Raw genomic sequence first — 21,801 nt, forward strand, 5'->3', positions numbered from 1 at the left:
GAGAGAGAGAGAGAGAGAGCTATAGAGGAAGAGATGAGAGAGAGAGGAAGAGAACAGCAGGGAGAGGAAAGGACAGACACAGAGAGAGATAGAGAGAGAGCTATAGAGGAAGAGATGAGAGAGAGAGAGAGAGAGAGAGAGAGAGAGAGAGAGAGAGAGAGAGAGAGAGAGAGAGAGCTATAGAGGAAGAGATGAGAGAGAGAGAGAGAGCTATAGAGGAGAGAGAGAGAGAGAGAGAGAGAGAGAGAGAGAGAGCTATAGAGGAAGAGATGAGAGAGAGAGAGAGCTATAGAGGAAGAGATGAGAGAGAGAAGAGATGAGAGATAGAGGAAGAGAACAGAGAGAGAGAAAGGAAAGGAAGACACAGAGAGATAGAGAGAGAGAGCTATAGAGGAAGAGATGAGAGAGAGAGGAGAGAGAGAGCTAGAGAGGAAGAGAGAGAGAGAGAGATAGAGAGAGCTATGAGAGAGGAAGAGATGAGAGAGAGAGAGAAGAGAACAGAGGGGAGAGGAAAGGACAGACACAGAGAGAGAGAGAGAGCTATAGAGGAAGAGATGAGAGGAAGAGATGAGAGGAAGAGGAAAAGAACAGAGGGGAGAGGAAAGAAAAGGACAGAGGACAGAGAGAGATAGAGAGAGAGAGCTATAGAGGAAGAGATGAGAGAGAGAGCTATAGAGAAGAGATGAGAGAGAGAAAGAAGAGCTATAGAGGAAGAGAGAGAGAGAGAGATAGAGAGAGCATAGAGGAGATAGAGAGAGAGAGATAGGAAGAGAGAGAGCTATAGAGGAAGAGATGAGAGAGAGAGGAAAAGAACAGCAGGGGAGAGGAAAGGAAAGACAGACACAGAGAGATAGAGAGAGAGCTATAGAGGAAGAGATGAGAGAGAGAGGAGAGATGAGAGAGAGAGAGAGAGAGCTATAGAGGAGAGAGAGAGAGAGAGATGGAAAAAAAGAGAGACAGAGACAGAGAGAGAGCTATAGAGGAAGAGATGAGAGAGAAAAGATGAGAGAGAGCTATAGAGGAAGAGATGAGAGAGAGACAGAGAGAGAGCTATAGAGGAAGAGAGAGAGAGAGATGAGAGGAAGAGAAAAGAACAGCAGGGAGAGGAAAGAAAAGGACAGATACAGAGAGAGAGCTAGAGAGAGCTATAGAGGAAGAGATGAGAGAGAGAGAGAGCTATAGAGGAAAGAGATGAGAGAGAGCTATAGAGGAAGAGATGAGAGAGAGAGGAAAAGAAGAGCTATAGAGGAAGAGAAAGAGAGAACAGAGAGAGAGAGCTATAGAGGAGATGAGAGAGAGGAGGAGAGAGAGCTAGAGAGGAAGAGATGAGAGAGAGAGGAAAAGAACAGCAGGGGAGAGGAAAGGAAAGGACAGACACAGAGAGATAGAGAGAGAGCTATAGAGGAAGAGATGAGAGAGAGAGAGAGAGCTATAGAGGAAGAGATGAGAGAGAGAGAGAGAGCTATAGAGGAAGAGATGAGAGAGAGAGGAAGAGATGAGAGCTATAGAGGAAGAGAGAACAGCAGAGGAGAGGAAAGGAAAGGACAGACACAGAGAGATAGAGAGAGAGAGAGCTATAGAGGAGAGAGAGAGAGAGAGAGAGAGAGAGAGAGAGAGAGAGAGAGAGAGAGAGAGAGAGAGAGAGAGAGATAGAGGAGAGAGAGAGAGAGAGAGAGAGAGAGCTATAGAGGAAGAGATGAGAGAGAGAGAGAGAGCTATAGAGGAAGAGATGAGAGAGAGAGCTATAGAGGAAGAGAGAGAGAGAGAGCTATAGAGGAAGAGATGAGAGAGAGAGAGAGAGCTATAGAGGAAAAGAACAGCAGGGGAGAGAAAGAAAAGGACAGACACAGAGAGAGATAGAGAGAGAGAGCTATATAGGAAGAGATAGAGAGGAAGAGATGAGAGAGAGAGGAAAAAACAAGGGGAGAGGACAGAAAGACAGACACAGAGAGAGCTATAGAGAGAAGAGCTAGATAGGAAGAGAAGAGAGAGAGGAAGAGATGAGAGAGAGAGGAAAAGAACAGCAGGGGAGAGGAAAGAAAAGGACAGACACAGAGAGATAGGGAGAGAGAGCTATAGAGGAAGAGATGAGAGAGAGAGGAAGAGATGAGAGAGAGGAGAGAGAGAGCTATAGAGGAAGAGATGAGAGAGAGATGGAAAAAAAGAGAGACAGAGACAGGAGGAGCTATAGAGGAAGAGAGAGAGAAAGAGGAGAGAGAGATGGAAAGGAGAGAGACAGAGAGGAAGAGAGAGCTATAGAGGAGGATATGAGGAAGAGATGAGAGGAGAGAGGAAAAGATGAGAGAGAGAGGAAAAAAGAACAGCAGAGGGAGAGGAAAGGAAAGGACAGACACAGAGAGAGATAGAGAGAAGAGCTATATAGGAGGAGATGAGAGAGAGAGGAAGAGATGAGAGAGAGAGGAAAAGAACAGCAGGGGAGAGGAAAGGAAAGGACAGACACAGAGAGATAGAGAGAGAGAGTTAGGAGGAGATAGAGGAAGAGATGAGAGAGAGAGGAAAAGAACAGAGGGGAGAGGAAAGGAGGACAGAGAGAGAGAGAGAGAGAGAGCTATAGAGGAAGAGATGAGAGAGAGCTATAGAGGAAGAGATGAGAGAGAGATGGAAAAAAGAGAGACAGAGACAGAGAGAGAGCTATAGAGGAAGAGAGAGAGGAAATTTGGCCGATACCCGCTAATGATCAAAATCCAGAAAAGAGATGTGAACCACCTAGAGATTCCCAAACCTTCCATAACAAAGCCATCACATACAGAGAGATGAACCTAAGCAAGCTGGTCCTGGGGCTCTATTCACAAACACAAACATGTCCCACAGAGCCCCAGATCAGCAACACAGTTAGACCCAACCAAATCATGAGAAAACAAAAAGATAATTACTTGACACATTGGAAAGAATTAACAAAAAAACAACGCAAACTAGAATGCTATTTGGCCCTAAACAGAGAGTACACAGTGGCAGAATACCTGACCACTGTGACTGACCCAAACTTAAGGAAAGCTTTGACTATTTACAGACTCAGTGAGCATAGCCTTGCTATTGAGAAAGGCCACCGTAGGCAGACATGGCTCTCAAGAGAAGACAGGCTATGTGCTCACTGCCCACAAAATGAGGTGGAAACTGAGATGCACTTCCTAACCTCCTGCCCAATGTATGACCATATTAGAGACACATATTTCCCTCACATTACACAGGTCCACAAAGAACTCGAAAACAAACCCAATTTTAATAAACTCCCATATCTACTGGGTGAAATGCCACAGTGTTACATTACAGCAGCAAGATGTGACCTGTTACCACAAGAAGAACAAACACCATTGTAAATACAACACATATTTATGTTTATTCATTTTCCCTTTTGTACTTTAACCATTTGCACATCATTACAACACTTTATATATAATATGACATTTGTATTGTCTTTATTCTTTTGGAACTTCTATGAGTGTAATGTTTACTGTTCATTTTATTGTTTATTTCACTTTTGTTTATTATCTACTTCACTTGCTTTGGCAATGTTAACATATGTTTCCCATGCCAATAAAGCCCCTTGAATTGAATTGAGAGAGAGAGAGAGAGAGAGAGAGAGAGAGAGAGAGAGAGAGAGAGAGAGAGAGAGAGAGAGAGAGAGAGAGAGAGAGAGATGGAAGAGAGAGAGAGAGAGAGAGATGGAAGAGAGAGAGAGAGAGATGAGATGGAGAGAGAGAGAGAGATGGAGAGAGAGAGAGATGAAGAAGAGAGAGAGATGGAAGAGAGAGATGGAGAGAGAGAGAGATGGAAAGAGAGAGCGATATGGAAGAGAGAGAGATGGAAGAGAGAGGAAGAGAGAGAGAGAGATGGAAGAGAAAGAGATGGAAGAGAGAGAGAGATGGAAGAGATGGAAGAGAAAGAGATGGAAGAGAGAGAGAGAGAGAGAGAGAGAGAGAGAGAGAGAGAGAGAGAGATGGAGAGAGAGAGAGAGAGAGAGAGATGGAAGAGAGATGAGAGAGAGAGAGAGAGAGAGAGAGAGAGAGAGAGAGAGAGAGAGAGAGAGAGAGAGAGAGAGAGAGAGAGAGAGAGAGAGATGGAAGAGAGAGAGAGAGAGAGATGGAAGAGAGAGAGAGAGAGATGGAGAGAGATGGAAGAGAGAGAGATGGAAGGAGAGATGGAGAGAGAGAGATGGAAGAGAGAGAGAGAGATGGAAGAGAGAGAGATGGAAGAGAGAGAGATGGAAGAGAGAGAGATGGAAGAGAGAGAGAGAGAGATGGAAGAGAGAGAGATGGAAGAGAGAGAGATGGAAGAGAGAGAGATGGAAGAGAGAGAGAGAGAGATGGAAGAGAGAGAGATGGAAGAGAGAGAGATGGAAGAGAGAGAGAGAGAGATGGAAGAGAGAGAGATGGAAGAGAGAGAGAGATATGGAAGAGAGAGAGAGAGATGGAAGAGAGAGAGAGAGATGGAAGAGAGCTGAAATGATTATAGTTAGTTATCATGGAAAGAACAAGACCTGTCTTTTTGGAAAATCACCCTACTTCATTCTTTATTCATATCCCAGTTGACCTATTTACTAAACCTATTTACTAATGGCCCTACATACACCGAACAACTACTTTTATTATTATATATATTTTCGTGGATATTTCTTTTTAAAAACAGTATAATGTTTGTAAATGACATCGTAAATAGGACTTGTGGAGTTATGTCACACATGCTGCTTACCCAGACACATACAGATGTCTGCTCTACTCACACTTACAACCAACGAATTACAGCAAAACAAATGGAAGAGAGGTAGAAAGTAATGCAGGTCTTTAGTGTCTTAACGACCGTTCCACAGTAATTATAATAATCATTATCATACCTGTAAGCTGTTAGTGTCTTAACTACCGTTCCACAGTAATTATAATAATCATTATCATACCTGTAAGCTGTTAGTGTCTTAACGACCGTTCCACAGTAATTATAATAATCATTATCATACCTGTAAGCTGTTAGTGTCTTAACGACCGTTCCACAGTAATTATAATAATCATTATCATACCTGTAAGCTGTTAGTGTCTTAACGACCGTTCCACAGGTGCATGTTCATTCATTGTTTATGGTTCATTGAACAAGCATGGGGAAACAGTGTTTAAACCCTTTACAATGAAGATCTGTGAAGTTATTTGGATTTTTATGAATTATCTTTGAAAGACAGGGTCCTGAAAAAGGGACGTTTCATTTTTTGCTGAGTTTAGATTGTAAAATAGTTGGGAAGAGATTTTCCATGTACCAATTCCATGATACACAAAACTTAGAGTTTTTCCATTTAAATTATTATACAATATTATTTCAACCAATATAATGTTATATGGTGAATATGGGGGATATAACCATCCTGCTCAGCAGAGTTGGCTGCGAAGAGACAGAATCATTACAGCATTTATACTGTCCATATGTAAGAGACAGACAGACAGACAGACAGACAGACAGACAGACAGACAGACAGACAGACAGACAGACAGACAGACAGACAGACAGACAGACAGACAGACAGACAGACAGACAGACAGACAGACAGACAGACAGACAGACAGACAGACAGACAGACAGACAGACAGACAGACAGACAGACAGACAGATCCAATAGTAGACTATGTCCATACAGAGCTATCCAATAGTAGACTATGTCCATACAGAGCTATCCAATAGTAGACTATGTCCTTACAGAGCTATCCAATAGAAGACTATGTCCATACAGAGCTATCCAATAGTAGACTATGTCCATACAGAGCTATCCAATAGTAGACTATGTCCATACAGAGCTATCCAATAGTAGTCTCTGTCCTTACAGAGCTGTCCAATAGTAGTCCCTGTCCTTACAGAGCTATCCAATAGTAGCCCCTGTCCTTACAGAGCTATCCAATAGTAGTCTCTGTCCTTACAGAGCTATCCAATAGTAGACTATGTCCTTACAGAGCTATCCAATAGTAGACTATGTCCTTACAGAGCTATCCAATAGTAGCCCCTGTCCTTACAGAGCTATCCAATAGTAGACTCTGTCCTTACAGAGCTATCCAATAGTAGTCTATGTCCATACAGAGCTATCCAATAGTAGTCTTTGTCCTTTGAAGCCTGTGCCATTTTTCTCCTGGGTCGTGATTTAGCCTGGAAGCTAACGACTTAAACCTTGCATAAATCCATATTTTAATCATAGTAGCAGTGGTTCATATCTCCATGAATGTATGATGAAATTAATGCCCCATATGGTCGTGTATTTCAGGGACGGGCAACTTTGATGAGGGTGGGGGCCACAAACAATCTGAACTCGTAATTTGGGGCCGCAGAAGCTCGCAGGTCCCACATCCAAACCCCCGCATGCAGTCGGAGCTGGCCCTAGATGACATTTGTGTTTTTCCCTGGTTAAATTAAAAACTCATTAAAAAATTAAAAATGCATGGATCTACAAGAGGGCCCACCTGTTGCCCATCCCTGATCTGGTTGAATAGACAAGGTTTGGATTCAAACGGCCACAGCAGACAGTGTTGGTACATTTTTGGTGCCGTCCCCCACCTGTCCCACCCGTCCCACCAGTCCCCCACCCGTCCCCCACCCGTCCCACCCATTCCACCCGTCCCCACCCGTCCCACCCGTCCCCCACCTGTCCCACCCATTCCACCCGTCCCACCCGTCCCACCCGTCCCACCCGTCCCCCACCCGTCCCACCCATTCCACCCGTCCCCCACCCGTCCCACCTGTCCCAGCCGTCCCCCACCCGTCCCCCACCCGTCCCACCCATTCCACCCGTCCCCCACCCGTTCCACCCGTCCCACCTGTCCCACCCGTCCCCCAGCCGTCCCACCCATTCCACCCGTCCCCACCCGTTCCACCCGTCCCACCTGTCCCACCCGTCCCCACCCGTCCCACCCGTTCCACCCGTCCCCACCCGTCCCACCCCCACCCGTCCCACCCATTCCACCCGTCCCACCCGTCCCCCACCCGTCCCACCCATTCCACCCGTCCCACCCATTCCACCCGTCCCACCCGTCCCCCACCCGTCCCACCCATTCCACCCGTCCCACCCGTCCCCCACCCGTCCCCCACCCATTCGACCCGTCCCCCACCCATCCCCCACCCGTCCCCCACCCGTCCCCCACCCGTCCCACCCGTCCCCACCGTCCCCCACCGTCCCCCACCCGTCCCTTGCTAGCAAACATTTTTTAGCAGCCCCCCTTTTGACATCAGAGAGAAAAAATAATTGTTCAGTTAATTACATTTAAATTACATTTAAGTAATTTAGCAGACGCTCTTATCCAGAGCGACTTACAAATTGGTGCATTCACCTTATGACATCCAGTGGGACAGTCACATGTGCAGCTAATTTCCTGCACATGTTCCCACGGAGCAGAGAACATTTCCCATCTATTTCTATGTCACTGGCAGATAAGCATACTCCTTTTCTACAGATATCTTCAGGACAAGACATCATGCTTGGGCCAAAGCTAGACTAACACGCTGCCCAAACCGGACGAGCTTTTTGCAAAATACGTTTAACACATACATGTTATTCAATCATTGCACCCACGCTGCTCGCGCTCGCCACCGAGCGTCCGCATTGCCAGGCGTTAAGATAGAAGTTGTTTCTATTTGCTTCTATCACGTGGGTGATTGAAAGATGAACTGTGGTCGGTCATGGTAGTTCACCTTATTATGAAAGTTAGTTGCCAATCGCCATATAAGGTCCAGAGAAGAAAAAGCCTGGAAGGAGGAGAGATGACTAGAAATGAGTTGGTTGACCGTTTTATGTGTGGATTCATTGTCAGAGCAGAGGACCTTGTGCATTTCAGGTAAAATAACAACCCAATGTTTATATCCCAGGACAAATTAGCTAGTAACAGCTAATTTGATCTGCTCCATTGATTGCTGAAGCATTAACAGATATTTTTAACTTGACAATTATACTGAGTACTATTCCTAGAGTTCGGAAGGCGGCCCATGTGCTTCCTCAGCATAAAGGTGGCGACCCATTTCCAAACTCTGTTGCCGAGCAACAATCCTGGAATTATTGATTAATACTCAGCTTAGATCCCTTTTAACTGCTACATATCGTCTGAATGTAAACCAGTGAGGGTTCAGGCCAGTTCATAGTACCATCTCTGATACTTCTATGGTTTTAAATTATGTCATAAATTGTTTAGATATGAAGAAACACTGTGCTGCTCTCTTCATTGACCTGTCCAAGGCATTCGAAACTGTGTTTGACACCTTACTTATTCAGAAACACTCTACCATTGGCTTAGATCGGCCTGCTTGTAGCTGGTTTGAGAATTATTTAAAAGACAGAACACGTTGTGTACTTACTAATGGTGTTAAATCAGGATTTCTAGACATAACAAAAGGTGTCCCACAGGGTTCGATTCTTGGTCCAGTTCTTTTCACTATTTATATTAACAGCGTTGGTCTATCTGTACAAAACTGTAACTTTCAACTGTGCACAGGTGACACTGTTGTATACTCTACTGCCACCTACGTCAGCTCAGGCTCTGTTAACTCTTCAGTCTGCTTTTACTACTGCAGAAAGCCTTGGTTCACCTGAACTTGGTAGTAACTGCTGGGAAAACCAAGTACATGTTATTTTCCAATTCATCTTCAATAATGTAACTGATGATTTGTGCATTAGTACGTTAGATGGTGCCCCCATTGATCGTGTCCCCCGTCAACAAATATCTGGGCATCTGGACTGCCGAAAAACTATCTTTTAAAAAACATGTTGACGAGTTAGTCAATAAATTAAGAATTCAGTTGGTCTTCTTCTATAGGAATAGGGCCTTTCATTAAATAGTAGAGAACAGATCATTCAGTCTACATGAATTACTCTTATAGATTATGGTGATATTATATACATAAATGTAGCTGCCAGTGTTCACAAGCCCTTGGACACAATTTATCATAGCACACTTCGTTTTTATAACATCTGACAGTGTTGCATCCTTTATCATAGAGTTGGTTGGACCTCTCCCCTGCATCCTTTATCATGGAGTTGGTTGAACCTCTCCCCTGCATCCTGTATCATGGTTGGACCTCTCCCCTGCATCCTTTATCATGGTTGGACCTCTCCCCTGCATCCTTTATCTTGGTTGGACCTCTCCCCTGCATCCTTTATCTTGGTTGGACCTCTCCCCTGCATCCTTTATCTTGGTTGGACCTCTCCCCTGCATCCTGTATCATGGAGTTGGTTGGACCTCTCCCCTGCATCCTGTATCATGGAGTTGGTTGGACCTCTCCCCTGCATCATGTATCATGGTTGGACCTCTCCCCTGCATCCTGTATCATGGTTGGACCTCTCCCCTGCATCCTTTATCATGGTTGGACCTCTCCCCTGCATCCTTTATCATTGATGGACCTCTCCCCTGCATCCTTTATCATGGTTGGACCTCTCCCCTGCATCCTTTATCATGGTTGGACCTCTCCCCTGCATCCTTTATCTTGGTTGGACCTCTCCCCTGCATCCTGTATCATGGAGTTGGTTGGACCTCTCCCCTGCATCCTTTATCATGGTTGGACCTCTCCCCTGCATCCTTTATCTTGGTTGGACCTCTCCCCTGCATCCTGTATCATGGAGTTGGTTGGACCTCTCCCCTGCATCCTGTATCATGGAGTTGGTTGGACCTCTCCCCTGCATCCTTTATCTTGGTTGGACCTCTCCCCTGCATCCTTTATCATGGTTGGACCTCTCCCCTGCATCCTTTATCATGGTTGGACCTCTCCCCTGCATCCTTTATCTTGGTTGGACCTCTCCCCTGCATCCTTTATCTTGGTTGGACCTCTCCCCTGCATCCTTTATCTTGGTTGGACCTCTCCCCTGCATCCTGTATCATGGAGTTGGTTGGACCTCTCCCCTGCATCCTTTATCTTGGTTGGACCTCTCCCCTGCATCCTGTATCATGGAGTTGGTTGGACCTCTCCCCTGCATCCTGTATCATGGAGTTGGTTGGACCTCTCCCCTGCATCCTTTATCATGGTTGGACCTCTCCCCTGCATCCTTTATCATGGTTGGACCTCTCCCCTGCATCCTTTATCTTGGTTGGACCTCTCCCCTGCATCCTGTATCATGGAGTTGGTTGGACCTCTCCCCTGCATCCTTTATCTTGGTTGGACCTCTCCCCTGCATCCTTTATCATGGTTGGACCTCTCCCCTGCATCCTTTATCTTGGTTGGACCTCTCCCCTGCATCCTGTATCATGGAGTTGGTTGGACCTCTCCCCTGCATCCTGTATCATGGAGTTGGTTGGACCTCTCCCCTGCATCCTTTATCTTGGTTGGACCTCTCCCCTGCATCCTTTATCATGGTTGGACCTCTCCCCTGCATCCTTTATCTTGGTTGGACCTCTCCCCTGCATCCTGTATCATGGAGTTGGTTGGACCTCTCCCCTGCATCCTGTATCATGGAGTTGGTTGGACCTCTCCCCTGCATCCTTTATCATGGTTGGACCTCTCCCCTGCATCCTTTATCATGGTTGGACCTCTCCCCTGCATCCTTTATCTTGGTTGGACCTCTCCCCTGCATCCTTTATCTTGGTTGGACCTCTCCCCTGCCTCCTGTATCATGGTTGGACCTCTCCCCTGCATCCTTTATCATGGTTGGACCTCTCCCCTGCATCCTTTATCTTGGTTGGACCTCTCCCCTGCATCCTTTATCTTGGTTGGACCTCTCCCCTGCCTCCTGTATCATGGTTGGACCTCTCCCCTGCATCCTTTATCATGGTTGGACCTCTCTCCTGCATCCTTTATCTTGGTTGGACCTCTCCCCTGCATCCTGTATCATGGAGTTGGTTGGACCTCTCCCCTGCATCCTGTATCATGGAGTTGGTTGGACCTCTCCCCTGCATCCTGTATCAAGGAGTTGGTTGGACCTCTCCCCTGCATCCTTTATCATGGTTGGACCTCTCCCCTGCATCCTTTATCATGGTTGGACCTCTCCCCTGCATCCTGTATCATGGAGTTGGTTGGACCTCTCCCCTGCACCCTTTATCATAGAGTTGGTTGGACCTCTCCCCTGCATCCTTTATCATGGTTGGACCTCTCCCCTGCATCCTTTATCTTGGTTGGACCTCTCCCCTACATCCTTTATCATGGTTGGACCTCTCCCCTGCATCCTTTATCATGGTTGGACCTCTCCCCTGCATCCTTTATCATGGTTGGACCTCTCCCCTGCATCCTGTATCATGGAGTTGGTTGGACCTCTCCCCTGCATCCTGTATCATGGAGTTGGTTGGACCTCTCCCCTGCATCCTTTATCATGGTTGGACCTCTCCCCTGCATCCTGTATCATGGAGTTGGTTGGACCTCTCCCCTGCATCCTGTATCATAGAGTTGGTTGGACCTCTCCACTGCACCCTTTATCATAGAGTTGGTTGGATCTCTCCCCTGCATCCTGTATCATGGAGTTGGTTGGACCTCTCCCCTGCATCCTTTATCATGGTTGGACCTCTCCCCTGCATCCTGTATCATGGTTGGACCTCTCCCCTGCATCCTGTATCATGGTTGGACCTCTCCCCTGCATCCTGTATCATGGTTGGACCTCTCCCCTGCATCCTTTATCTTGGTTGGACCTCTCCCCTGCATCCTTTATCTTGGTTGGACCTCTCCCCTGCATCCTGTATCATGGAGTTGGTTGGACCTCTCCCCTGCATCCTGTATCATGGAGTTGGTTGGACCTCTCCCCTGCATCCTGTATCATGGTTGGACCTCTCCCCTGCATCCTGTATCATGGTTGGACCTCTCCCCTGCATCCTGTATCATGGTTGGACCTCTCCCCTGCATCCTGTATCATGGTTGGACCTCTCCCCTGCATCCTGTATCATGGAGTTGGTTGGACCTCTCCCCTGCATCCTGTATCATGGAGTTGGTTGGACCTCTCCCCTGCATCCTTTATCATGGAGTTGGTTGGACCTCTCCCCTGCATCCTGTATCATGGAGTTGGTTGGACCTCTCCCCTGCATCCTGTATCATGGAGTTGGTTGGACCTCTCCCCTGCATCCTGTATCATGGAGTTGGTTGGACCTCTCCCCTGCCTCCTTTATCATGGTTGGACCTCTCCCCTGCATCCTTTATCATGGTTGGACCTCTCTAAAAAAACATGTTGGTCACTTCATTATTCTATGTTTGTTTATAAAGCATTACTCAATACACTACCAATTGACTTAACACATCACTGTTGAAATATATAAACAGGGATTACAACAATAGTTGACAAGAGTTGGTTAATGCTGGAGACTCCACGTGTATCCACAGAGTTGGTTAATGCTGGAGACTCCACGTGTATCCACAGAGTTGGTTAATGCTGGAGACTCCACGTGTATCCACAGAGTTGGTTAATGCTGGAGACTCCACGTGTATCCACAGAGTTGGTTAATGCTGGAGACTCCACGTGTATCCACAGAGTTGGTTAATGCTGGAGACTCCACGTGTATCCACAGGGTTGTTTAATGCTGGAGACTCCACGTGTATCCACAGAGTTGGTTAATGCTGGAGACTCCACGTGTATCCACAGAGTTGGTTAATGCTGGAGACTCGTGTATCCACAGAGTTGGTTAATGCTGGAGACTCCACGTGTATCCACAGAGTTGGTTAATGCTGGAGACTCCACGTGTATCCACAGAGTTGGTTAATGCTGGAGACTCCACGTGTATCCACAGAGTTGGTTAATGCTGGAGACTCCACGTGTATCCACATAGTTGGTTAATGCTGGAGACTCCACGTGTATCCACATAGTTGGTTAATGCTGGAGACTCCACGTGTATCCACATAGTTGGTTAATGCTGGAGACTCCACGTGTATCCACAGGGTTGTTTAATGCTGGAGACTCCACGTGTATCCACAGAGTTGGTTAATGCTGGAGACTCCACGTGTATCCACAGAGTTGGTTAATGCTGGAGACTCCACGTGTATCCACAGAGTTGGTTAATGCTGGAGACTCCACGTGTATCCACAGAGTTGGTTAATGCTGGAGACTCCACGTGTATCCACAGAGTTGGTTAATGCTGGAGACTCCACGTGTATCCACAGAGTTGGGTAAATCTGCCTTTTCCTACCAGGCCCCTGTCATGTGGAATAATCTCCAAGTAAGGTTTCATTTGGATGTGTTGTTGTCTCTGGGTCAGTTTAGGAGAACGGCTAGGGATTTTTACATTTATAAATGTGTTTGTGCGTCATTTTATTTTCTGTGTTTTTCCCAGAGAACATTTTGCAAATGAGACCTAGGTCTTAATGTGTTCACCTCTGGTTAAATAAAACCTAATTTAAAAATGTGTTAATGTGTTCACCCCTGGTTAAATAAAACCTAATTTAAAAGTGTGTGTGTGTGCGTGTTCGTATCTGTCCTGTGTTTGTTACAGTTCAGTGCCAGAGGGACTGCCTGTCTTGCTCGGGGACACCTGACCACTGTGAGAGCTGTAAGGACTCTACCGCTCTGCTTCTGGACGGACGCTGTGTGTCCACCTGTCCACGTGGTTTCTATGCCAACGGGAAAGTGTGTGCAGGTACGGTACTGTATGACATGCTAGTGATGTCATCGATTGGATAACACACACACACACACACACACACACACACACACACACACACACACACACACACACACACACACACACACACACACACACACACACACACACACACACACACACACACACACACACACACACACACACACACACACACACACACACACACACACACACACATTTAGACAGGTAGTTTCCTCTCCTCGGTGGATGACAGCAGTGTGTCAACATAACAGAAGTCAGAGTCAGTCCATGACAGTCAAAGCCAGTCTGAAACATCCACAGGCGGCCTGAAGGGGGATATTTCCTCCCTGCCGTAGACATGCTCTACCTGCCCATCAACACACAGACCACGTCGCAAACGGCACCCTAATCCCTACGGGCTCTGGTAAGAAATAGTGCACCTTAAAGGACATAGGGAGTCATTTAGGATGCAACTACAGGGCAGACCGGGGATCAAGGCATCACTTGTCAAATGCCTAATTCTGGCCCCCGAGGATCGGAATGTTCTGGAATGATAATGGAATCCCAGCTAACGTGAACGTTCCAACAACTTTAGGGAACGTTCTAATTAGGTTTCGACTTGGTTAACAGCCAACCTTTAGTGTTAGAAACAGCTGAGAATCCATAGGGGGTGGGGGGGGAGCAGGAACACAGTTGATGTTGATGCTTTGTGTAAATCAGCTGAAATATGATGAGAGTTTTTGGACATTTAAAGACTGTAAAATCAGTAGGAGTTAAGCTCAACATTGTTGTACTTTAGGAAATCTATCTCCAAGTATTTCCACTCATTAATTAGAGAGGCATACTGTATTTGACTGTGTACCAATGTAATGTTTTTGTCAAATACAAAATCTGTTTTGGCATCTTGCGTCAATTTGCAGAGAACAAATTATTTGAAATTATGTTTGTTTCTATTCGTTCAAGAACAAATAGTCCCACGGCTGATTCTAGTTGAGATCCTTGGCATGTATGACATCAATGAACATGGACTATTTATAAAGCATGTGTTTAAGAGAATCATTGAATTTCTCTCTCTCTCTCCTCTGTCTATCCCCTTCCCCTCTCCTCCCCCCCCTCCCCTCCTCCCCTCCATCCCCTCTCCTCCCTCCCCCCTCCCCTCCTCCCCTCCTCCCTCCCCTCTCCTCCCCCCTCCTCCCCCCTACCCCCCCCTCCCTCCTCCCTCCCTCCTCCCTCTCCTCCCCCTCTCTCCCCTCTCCTCCCCCTCTCTCCCTCCCCTCTCCCTCCCTCCTCCCTCCCCCCTCTCTCCCCTCCTCCCTCTCCCTCCCCTCCCTCCCTCTCCTCCCCCCTCTCCCCTCCTCCCTCTCCCTCCCCTCCTCCCTCTCCCCCTCCCTCCCCTCCTACCTCTCCTCCCCCTCCCTCCCCTCCTCCCTCTCCTCCCCCTCTCTCCCCTCCTCCCTCTCCCTCCCCTCCTCCCCTCTCTCTCCCCTCTTCCCTCTCCTCCCCATCTCCCCTCTCTCTCCCTGCAGCCTGCCAGTCGTCCTGTGCCACCTGTGAGAAAGACTATGAATGCTCTTCCTGTGGGGGGTCCTTGCTATTAAACAACAGGCAATGCGTGGCCACCTGTGAGCCTGGGTCCTACAAGGACCACACACAGTGCCTGCGTGAGTACTTATATATGTATATATGTGTGTGTGTGTGTGTGTGTGTGTGTGTGTGTGTGTGTGTGTGTGTGTGTGTGTGTGTGTGTGTGTGTGTGTGTGTGTGTGTGTGTGTGTGTGTGTGTGTGTGTGTGTGTGTGTGTGTGTGTAGGGGGGGGTTCAGTGAGTATCTATCTTAGCATCACTACTGCATGATGCAATGTTATGGTCACTGTGGACGAAGGGTCAAAGTCAATGACCCTTGACCTGGTTCCCATGGGAACCTTCTTGGCCAGTTGTTTGGATTTAGTTGCTCCATTGTGTATGGAAATGGTTTATACAACAGCAGTTCTCAGTCCATTCATCAAAACTGGTAAAGCATGGGACTAGGGCAGTAAGAGTACAACACCAAACACCCAGACAGGCAGACAGGTAGACAGACAGGCGAGCGGGCAGGTAGACAGACAGACAGACAGGCGGGCAGGCAGGTAGACAAACAGACAGACAGACAGACAGACAGACAGACAGACAGACAGACAGACAGACAGACAGACAGACAGACAGACAGACAGACAGACAGACATGCAGGCGGGCGGGCGGGCATGCAGGCGGGCGGGCAGGTAGACAGACAAATAGACAGACAGACAGACAGACAGACAGACAGACAGACAGACAGACAGACAGACAGACAGACAGACAGACAGACAGACAGACAGACAGACAGACAGACAGACAGACAGACAGACAGACAGGCAGGCAGGCAGGCAGGCAGGCAGGCAGGCAGGCAGGCAGGCATATGGGCACCCAGACAGGCAGACAGACAGACAGGTGTCTGGTGGCACTAAGACATCTCGGTGCCATGAATAAAAATGGCCTCACTGAAGACAAGCTAATCATGACAGGGCTACTGCCCCAAACACCTTAATCCATTACCAAACAGAGGTATGTCAAGGGCAGACAGAGAGGGTGAGAAGGATATATATATATATATATATAGAGAGAGAGAGAGAGAGAGAGAGAGAGAGAGAGAGAGAGAGAGAGAGAGAGAGAGAGAGAGAGAGAGAGAGAGAGAGAGAGAGAGAGAGAGGGTAATTACCAGTCTATCTCCACACTGGACCTCTCCCAGTAATTACCAGACTGGACCTCTCCCAGTAATTACCAGTCTACCTCCACACTGGACCTCTCCCAGTAATTACCAGACTGGACCTCTCCCAGTAATTACCAGACTGGACCTCTCCCAGTAATTACCAGACTGGACCACTCCCAGTAATTACCAGACTGGACCTCTCCCAGTAATTACCAGACTGGATTTCTCCCAGTAATTACCAGACTGGACCACTCCCAGTAATTACCAGACTGGACCTCTCCCAGTAATTACCAGACTGGACCGCTCCAAGTAATTACCAGTCTACCTCCACACTGGACCTCTCCCAGTAATTACCAGTCTACCTCCACACTGGACCTCTCCCAGTAATTACAAGACTACCTCCACACTGGACCTCTCCCAGTAATTACCAGACTACCTCCAGACTGGACCACTCCCAGTAATTACCAGACTACCTCCAGACTGGACCTCTCCCAGTAATTACCAGACTGGAACTCTCCCAGTAATTACCAGACTGGACCTCTCCCAGTAATTACCAGTCTACCTCCAGACTGGACCTCTCCCAGTAATTACCAGACACCTCCAGACTGGACCCTCCCAGTAATTACCAGACTACCTCCACACTGGACCTCTCCCAGTAATTACCAGACTACCTCCAGACTTGATGGAACGACAGGGTGTTGTCCAGGATCACGCCAAGGTTCTTGGCGGACCTCTCCCAGTAATTACCAGACTGGACCTCTCCCAGTAATTACCAGTCTACCTCCACACTGGATCTCTCCCAGTAATTACCAGACTGGACCTCTCCCAGTAATTACCAGTCTACCTCCACACTGGACCTCTCCCAGTAATTACCAGTCTACCTCCACACTGGACCTCTCCCAGTAATTACAAGACTACCTCCACACTGGACCTCTCCCAGTAATTACCAGACTACCTCCAGACTGGACCACTCCCAGTAATTACCAGACTACCTCCAGACTGGACCTCTCCCAGTAATTACCAGACTGGAACTCTCCCAGTAATTACCAGACTGGACCTCTCCCAGTAATTACCAGTCTACCTCCAGACTGGACCTCTCCCAGTAATTACCAGACTACCTCCAGACTGGACCTCTCCCAGTAATTACCAGACTACCTCCACACTGGACCTCTCCCAGTAATTACCAGACTACCTCCAGACTGGACCTCTCCCAGTAATTACCAGACTGGACCTCTCCCAGTAATTACCAGTCTACCTCCACACTGGATCTCTCCCAGTAATTACCAGACTGGACCTCTCCCAGTAATTACCAGTCTACCTCCAGACTGGACCTCTCCCAGTAATTACCAGACTAACTCCACACTGGACCTCTCCCAGTAATTACCCGACTGGACCTCTCCCAGTAATTACCAGACTGGACCTCTCCCAGTAATTACCAGACTGGACCTCTCCCAGTAATTACCAGACTGGACCTCTCCCAGTAATTACCAGTCTACCTCCACACTGGACCTCTCCCAGTAATTACCAGACTGGACCTCTCCCAGTAATTACCAGACTGGACCTCTCCCAGTAATTACCAGACTGGACCTCTCCCAGTAATTACCAGACTGGACCTCTCCCAATAATTACCAGACTGGACCTCTCCTAGTAATTACCAGACTGGACCTCTCCCAGTAATTACCAGACTGGACCTCTCCCAGTAATTACCAGACTGGACCTCTCCCAGTAATTACCAGTCTACCTCCACACTGGACCTCTCCCAGTAATTACCAGACTGGCCTTCTCCCAGTAATTACCAGACTGGACCACTCCCAGTAATTACCAGTCTACCTCCAGACTGGACCTCTCCCAGTAATTACCAGACTGGACCTCTCCCAGTAATTACCAGACTGGACCACTCTCAGTAATTACCAGACTGGACCTCTCCCAGTAATTACCAGACTGGATCTCTCCCAGTAATTACCAGACTGGACCACTCCCAGTAATTACCAGACTGGACCTCTCCCAGTAATTACCAGACTGGATTTCTCCCAGTAATTACCAGACTGGACCACTCCCAGTAATTACCAGACTGGACCTCTCCCAGTAATTACCAGACTGGACCGCTCCAAGTAATTACCAGTCTACCTCCACACTGGACCTCTCCCAGTAATTACCAGTCTACCTCCACACTGGACCTCTCCCAGTAATTACAAGACTACCTCCACACTGGACCTCTCCCAGTAATTACCAGACTACCTCCAGACTGGACCACTCCCAGTAATTACCAGACTACCTCCAGACTGGACCTCTCCCAGTAATTACCAGACTGGAACTCTCCCAGTAATTACCAGACTGGACCTCTCCCAGTAATTACCAGTCTACCTCCAGACTGGACCTCTCCCAGTAATTACCAGACTACCTCCAGACTGGACCTCTCCCAGTAATTACCAGACTACCTCCACACTGGACCTCTCCCAGTAATTACCAGACTACCTCCAGACTGGACCTCTCCCAGTAATTACCAGACTGGACCTCTCCCAGTAATTACCAGTCTACCTCCACACTGGATCTCTCCCAGTAATTACCAGACTGGACCTCTCCCAGTAATTACCAGTCTACCTCCAGACTGGACCTCTCCCAGTAATTACCAGACTAACTCCACACTGGACCTCTCCCAGTAATTACCAGACTGGACCTCTCCCAGTAATTACCAGACTGGACCTCTCCCAGTAATTACCAGTCTACCTCCAGACTGGACCTCTCCTCCTCTCATCCTCTCCTCATCCCCTCTTCTCATCTTCTCTCATCATCCCCTCTTCTCCTCTCCTCTCACCTCTTCTCCTCTCCACTCATCCTGTCCTCATCCCCTCTTCTCCCCTCACCTCTTCTCCTCTCCTTCTACTACTTAGTGAGAGGCCTGACCTATTTCTATAGAAGAAGCCCATTTTTTGTTCTCAGCTTTTTAATTAACTCATCAATATGCTTTTTAAAAAGACAGCTTTTCATCTATCCAGATGCCCAGACATTTGTAAGCAGGGACACGATCAGTATGGACACCATCCAAAGGACATTAAATCATCAGAGTTATTTTTATCCTCCCTAGAGAACAACATATACTTAGTTTTATCTGCATTCAGTACTATATTCAGGTCAATTCAATGTTTTTGTAATACAATGAAGGCAGACTGTAGTTCATATAGAGCCTGGTCAACCGTGGGGGCAATAGAATACACAACAGTATCATCGGCATACAAGTGCGAGATTACATTTGTTTTAAATCAAATCAAATCAAATTTATTTATATAGCCCTTCGTACATCAGCTGATATCTCAAAGTGCTGTACAGAAACCCAGCCTAAAACCCCAAACAGCAAACAATGCAGGTGTAAAAGCACGGTGGCTAGGAAAAACTCCCTAGAAAGGCCAAAACCTAGGAAGAAACCTAGAAGGAACCGGGCTATGTGGGGTGGCCAGTCCTCTTCTGGCCCGGGTAGAGATTATAACAGAACATGACCAAGATGTTCAAATGTTCATAAATGACCAGCATGGTCAAATAATAATAAGGCAGAACAGTTTAAACTGGAGCAGCAGCACAGTCAGGTGGACTGGGGACAGCAAGGAGTCATCATGTCAGGTAGTCCTGGGGCACGGTCCAGGGCTCAGGTCCTCCGAGAGAGAGAAAGAAAGAGAGAATTAGAGAGAGCATATGTGGGGTGGCCAGTCCCTTCTGGCTGTGCAGGGTGGAGATTATAACAGAACGTGGCCAAGATGTTCAAATGTTCATAAATGACCAGCATGGTTGAATAATAGTAAGGCAGAACAGTTGAAACTGGAGCAGGAGCATGGCCAGGTGGACTGGGGACAGCAAGGAGTCCTCATGTCAGGTAGTCCTGGGACATGGTCCTAGGGCCCAGGCCAGTTGAAACTGGAGCAGCAGCATGGCCAGGTGGACTGGGGACAGCAAGGAGTCATCATGTCAGGTAGTCCTGGGGCATGGTCCTAGGGCTCAGGTCCTCCAGAGAGAGAAAGAAAGAGAGAAGGAGAGAATTAGAGAACTGCACACTTAGATTTACACAGGACACCGTAATAGGACAGGAGAAGTACTCCAGATAAACAAACTGACCCTAGCCCCCCGACACATAAACTACTGCAGCATAAATACTGGAGGCTGAGACAGGAGGGGTCAGGAGACACTGTGGCCCCATCCGACTGGACACCCCGGACAGGGCCAAACAGGAAGGATATAACCCCACCCACTTTGCCAAAGCACAGCCCCCACACCACTAGAGGGAAATCTTCAACCACCAACTTACCATCCTGAGACAAGGCCAGTATAGCCCACAAAGATCTCCGACACGGTACAACCCAGGGGGGGGGGAGGAAACCAGACAGGCCGACCACAACAGTGAATCAACCCACCCAGGTGACTGCACCTCCCCCAGGGACGGCACGAGAGAGCCCCAGCAAGCCAGTGACTCAGCCCCGTAACAGGGTTAGAGGCAGAGAATCCCAGTGGAAAAAGGGGAACCGGCCAGGCAGAGACAGCAAGGGCGGTTCGTTGCTCCAGAGCCTTTCCGTTCACCTTCCCACTCCTGGGCCAGACTACACTCAATCATATGACCCACTGAAGAGATGAGTCTTCAGTAAAGACTTAAAGGTTGAGACCTCTTTGCGTCTCTGACATGGGTAGGCAGACCGTTCCATAAAAATGGAGCTCTATAGGAGAAAGCCCTGCCTCCTGCTGTTTGCTTAGAAATTCTAGGGACAATTAGGAGGCCTGCATCTTGTGACCGTAGCGTACATGTAGGTATGTACGGCAGGACCAAATCAGAGCGGTAGGTAGGAGCAAGCCCATGTAATGCTTTGTAGGTTAGCAGTAAAACCTTGAAATCAGCCCTTGCTTTGACAGGAAGCCAGTGTAGAGAGGCTAGCACTGGAGTAATATGATCAAATTTTTTGGTTCTAGTCAGGATTCTAGCAGCCGTATTTAGCACTAACTGAAGTTTATTTAGTGCTTTATCCGGGTAGCCGGAAAATAGAGCATTGCAGTAGTCTAACCTAGAAGTGACAAAAGCATGGATTAATTTTTCTGCATCATTTTTGGACAGAAAGTTTCTGATTTTTGCAATGTTACGTAGATGGAAAAAAGCTGTCCTCGAAATGGTCTTGATATGTTCTTCAAAATTACCAGAGATCAGGGTCCAGAGTAACGCCGAGGTCCTTCACAGTTTTATTTGAGACGACTGTACAACCATTAAGATTAATTGTCAGATTCAACAGAAGATCTCTTTGTTTCTTGGGACCTAGAACAAGCATCTCTGTTTTGTCCGAGTTTAATAGTAGAAAGTTTGCAGCCATCCACTTCCTTATGTCTGAAACACATGCTTCTAGCGAGGGCAATTTTGGTGCTTCACCATGTTTCATTGAAATGTACAGCTGTGTGTCATCCGCATAGCAGTGAAAGTTTACATTATGTTTTCGAATAACATCCCCAAGAGGTAAAATATATAGTGAAAACAATAGAAAGGTATTCAATATTGTTAATATAAACAGTAAAAAAATACAGGACCCAGAATCGACCCCTGCGGGACACCTTT

At 47.5% G+C, this 21,801-nt stretch overlaps 1 protein-coding gene across 1 annotated transcript in view; it reads left to right on the forward strand.

Moving 5' to 3' along the window:
• The window catches only part of LOC124034958 (extracellular matrix organizing protein FRAS1-like), a 165,402-nt gene that overhangs the window by 56,304 nt on the left and 87,297 nt on the right, over positions 1-21,801 (forward strand). The window contains exons 10-11 of the mRNA XM_046348349.1: positions 13,368-13,511; positions 15,026-15,160. Coding sequence (XP_046204305.1) covers positions 13,368-13,511; positions 15,026-15,160 — 279 coding nt within the window. The remainder of the gene's footprint in view (positions 1-13,367; positions 13,512-15,025; positions 15,161-21,801) is intronic.

Source organism: Oncorhynchus gorbuscha, linkage group LG05 (assembly GCF_021184085.1).
Source record: "Oncorhynchus gorbuscha isolate QuinsamMale2020 ecotype Even-year linkage group LG05, OgorEven_v1.0, whole genome shotgun sequence".
Lineage (NCBI taxonomy): Eukaryota > Metazoa > Chordata > Actinopteri > Salmoniformes > Salmonidae > Oncorhynchus > Oncorhynchus gorbuscha.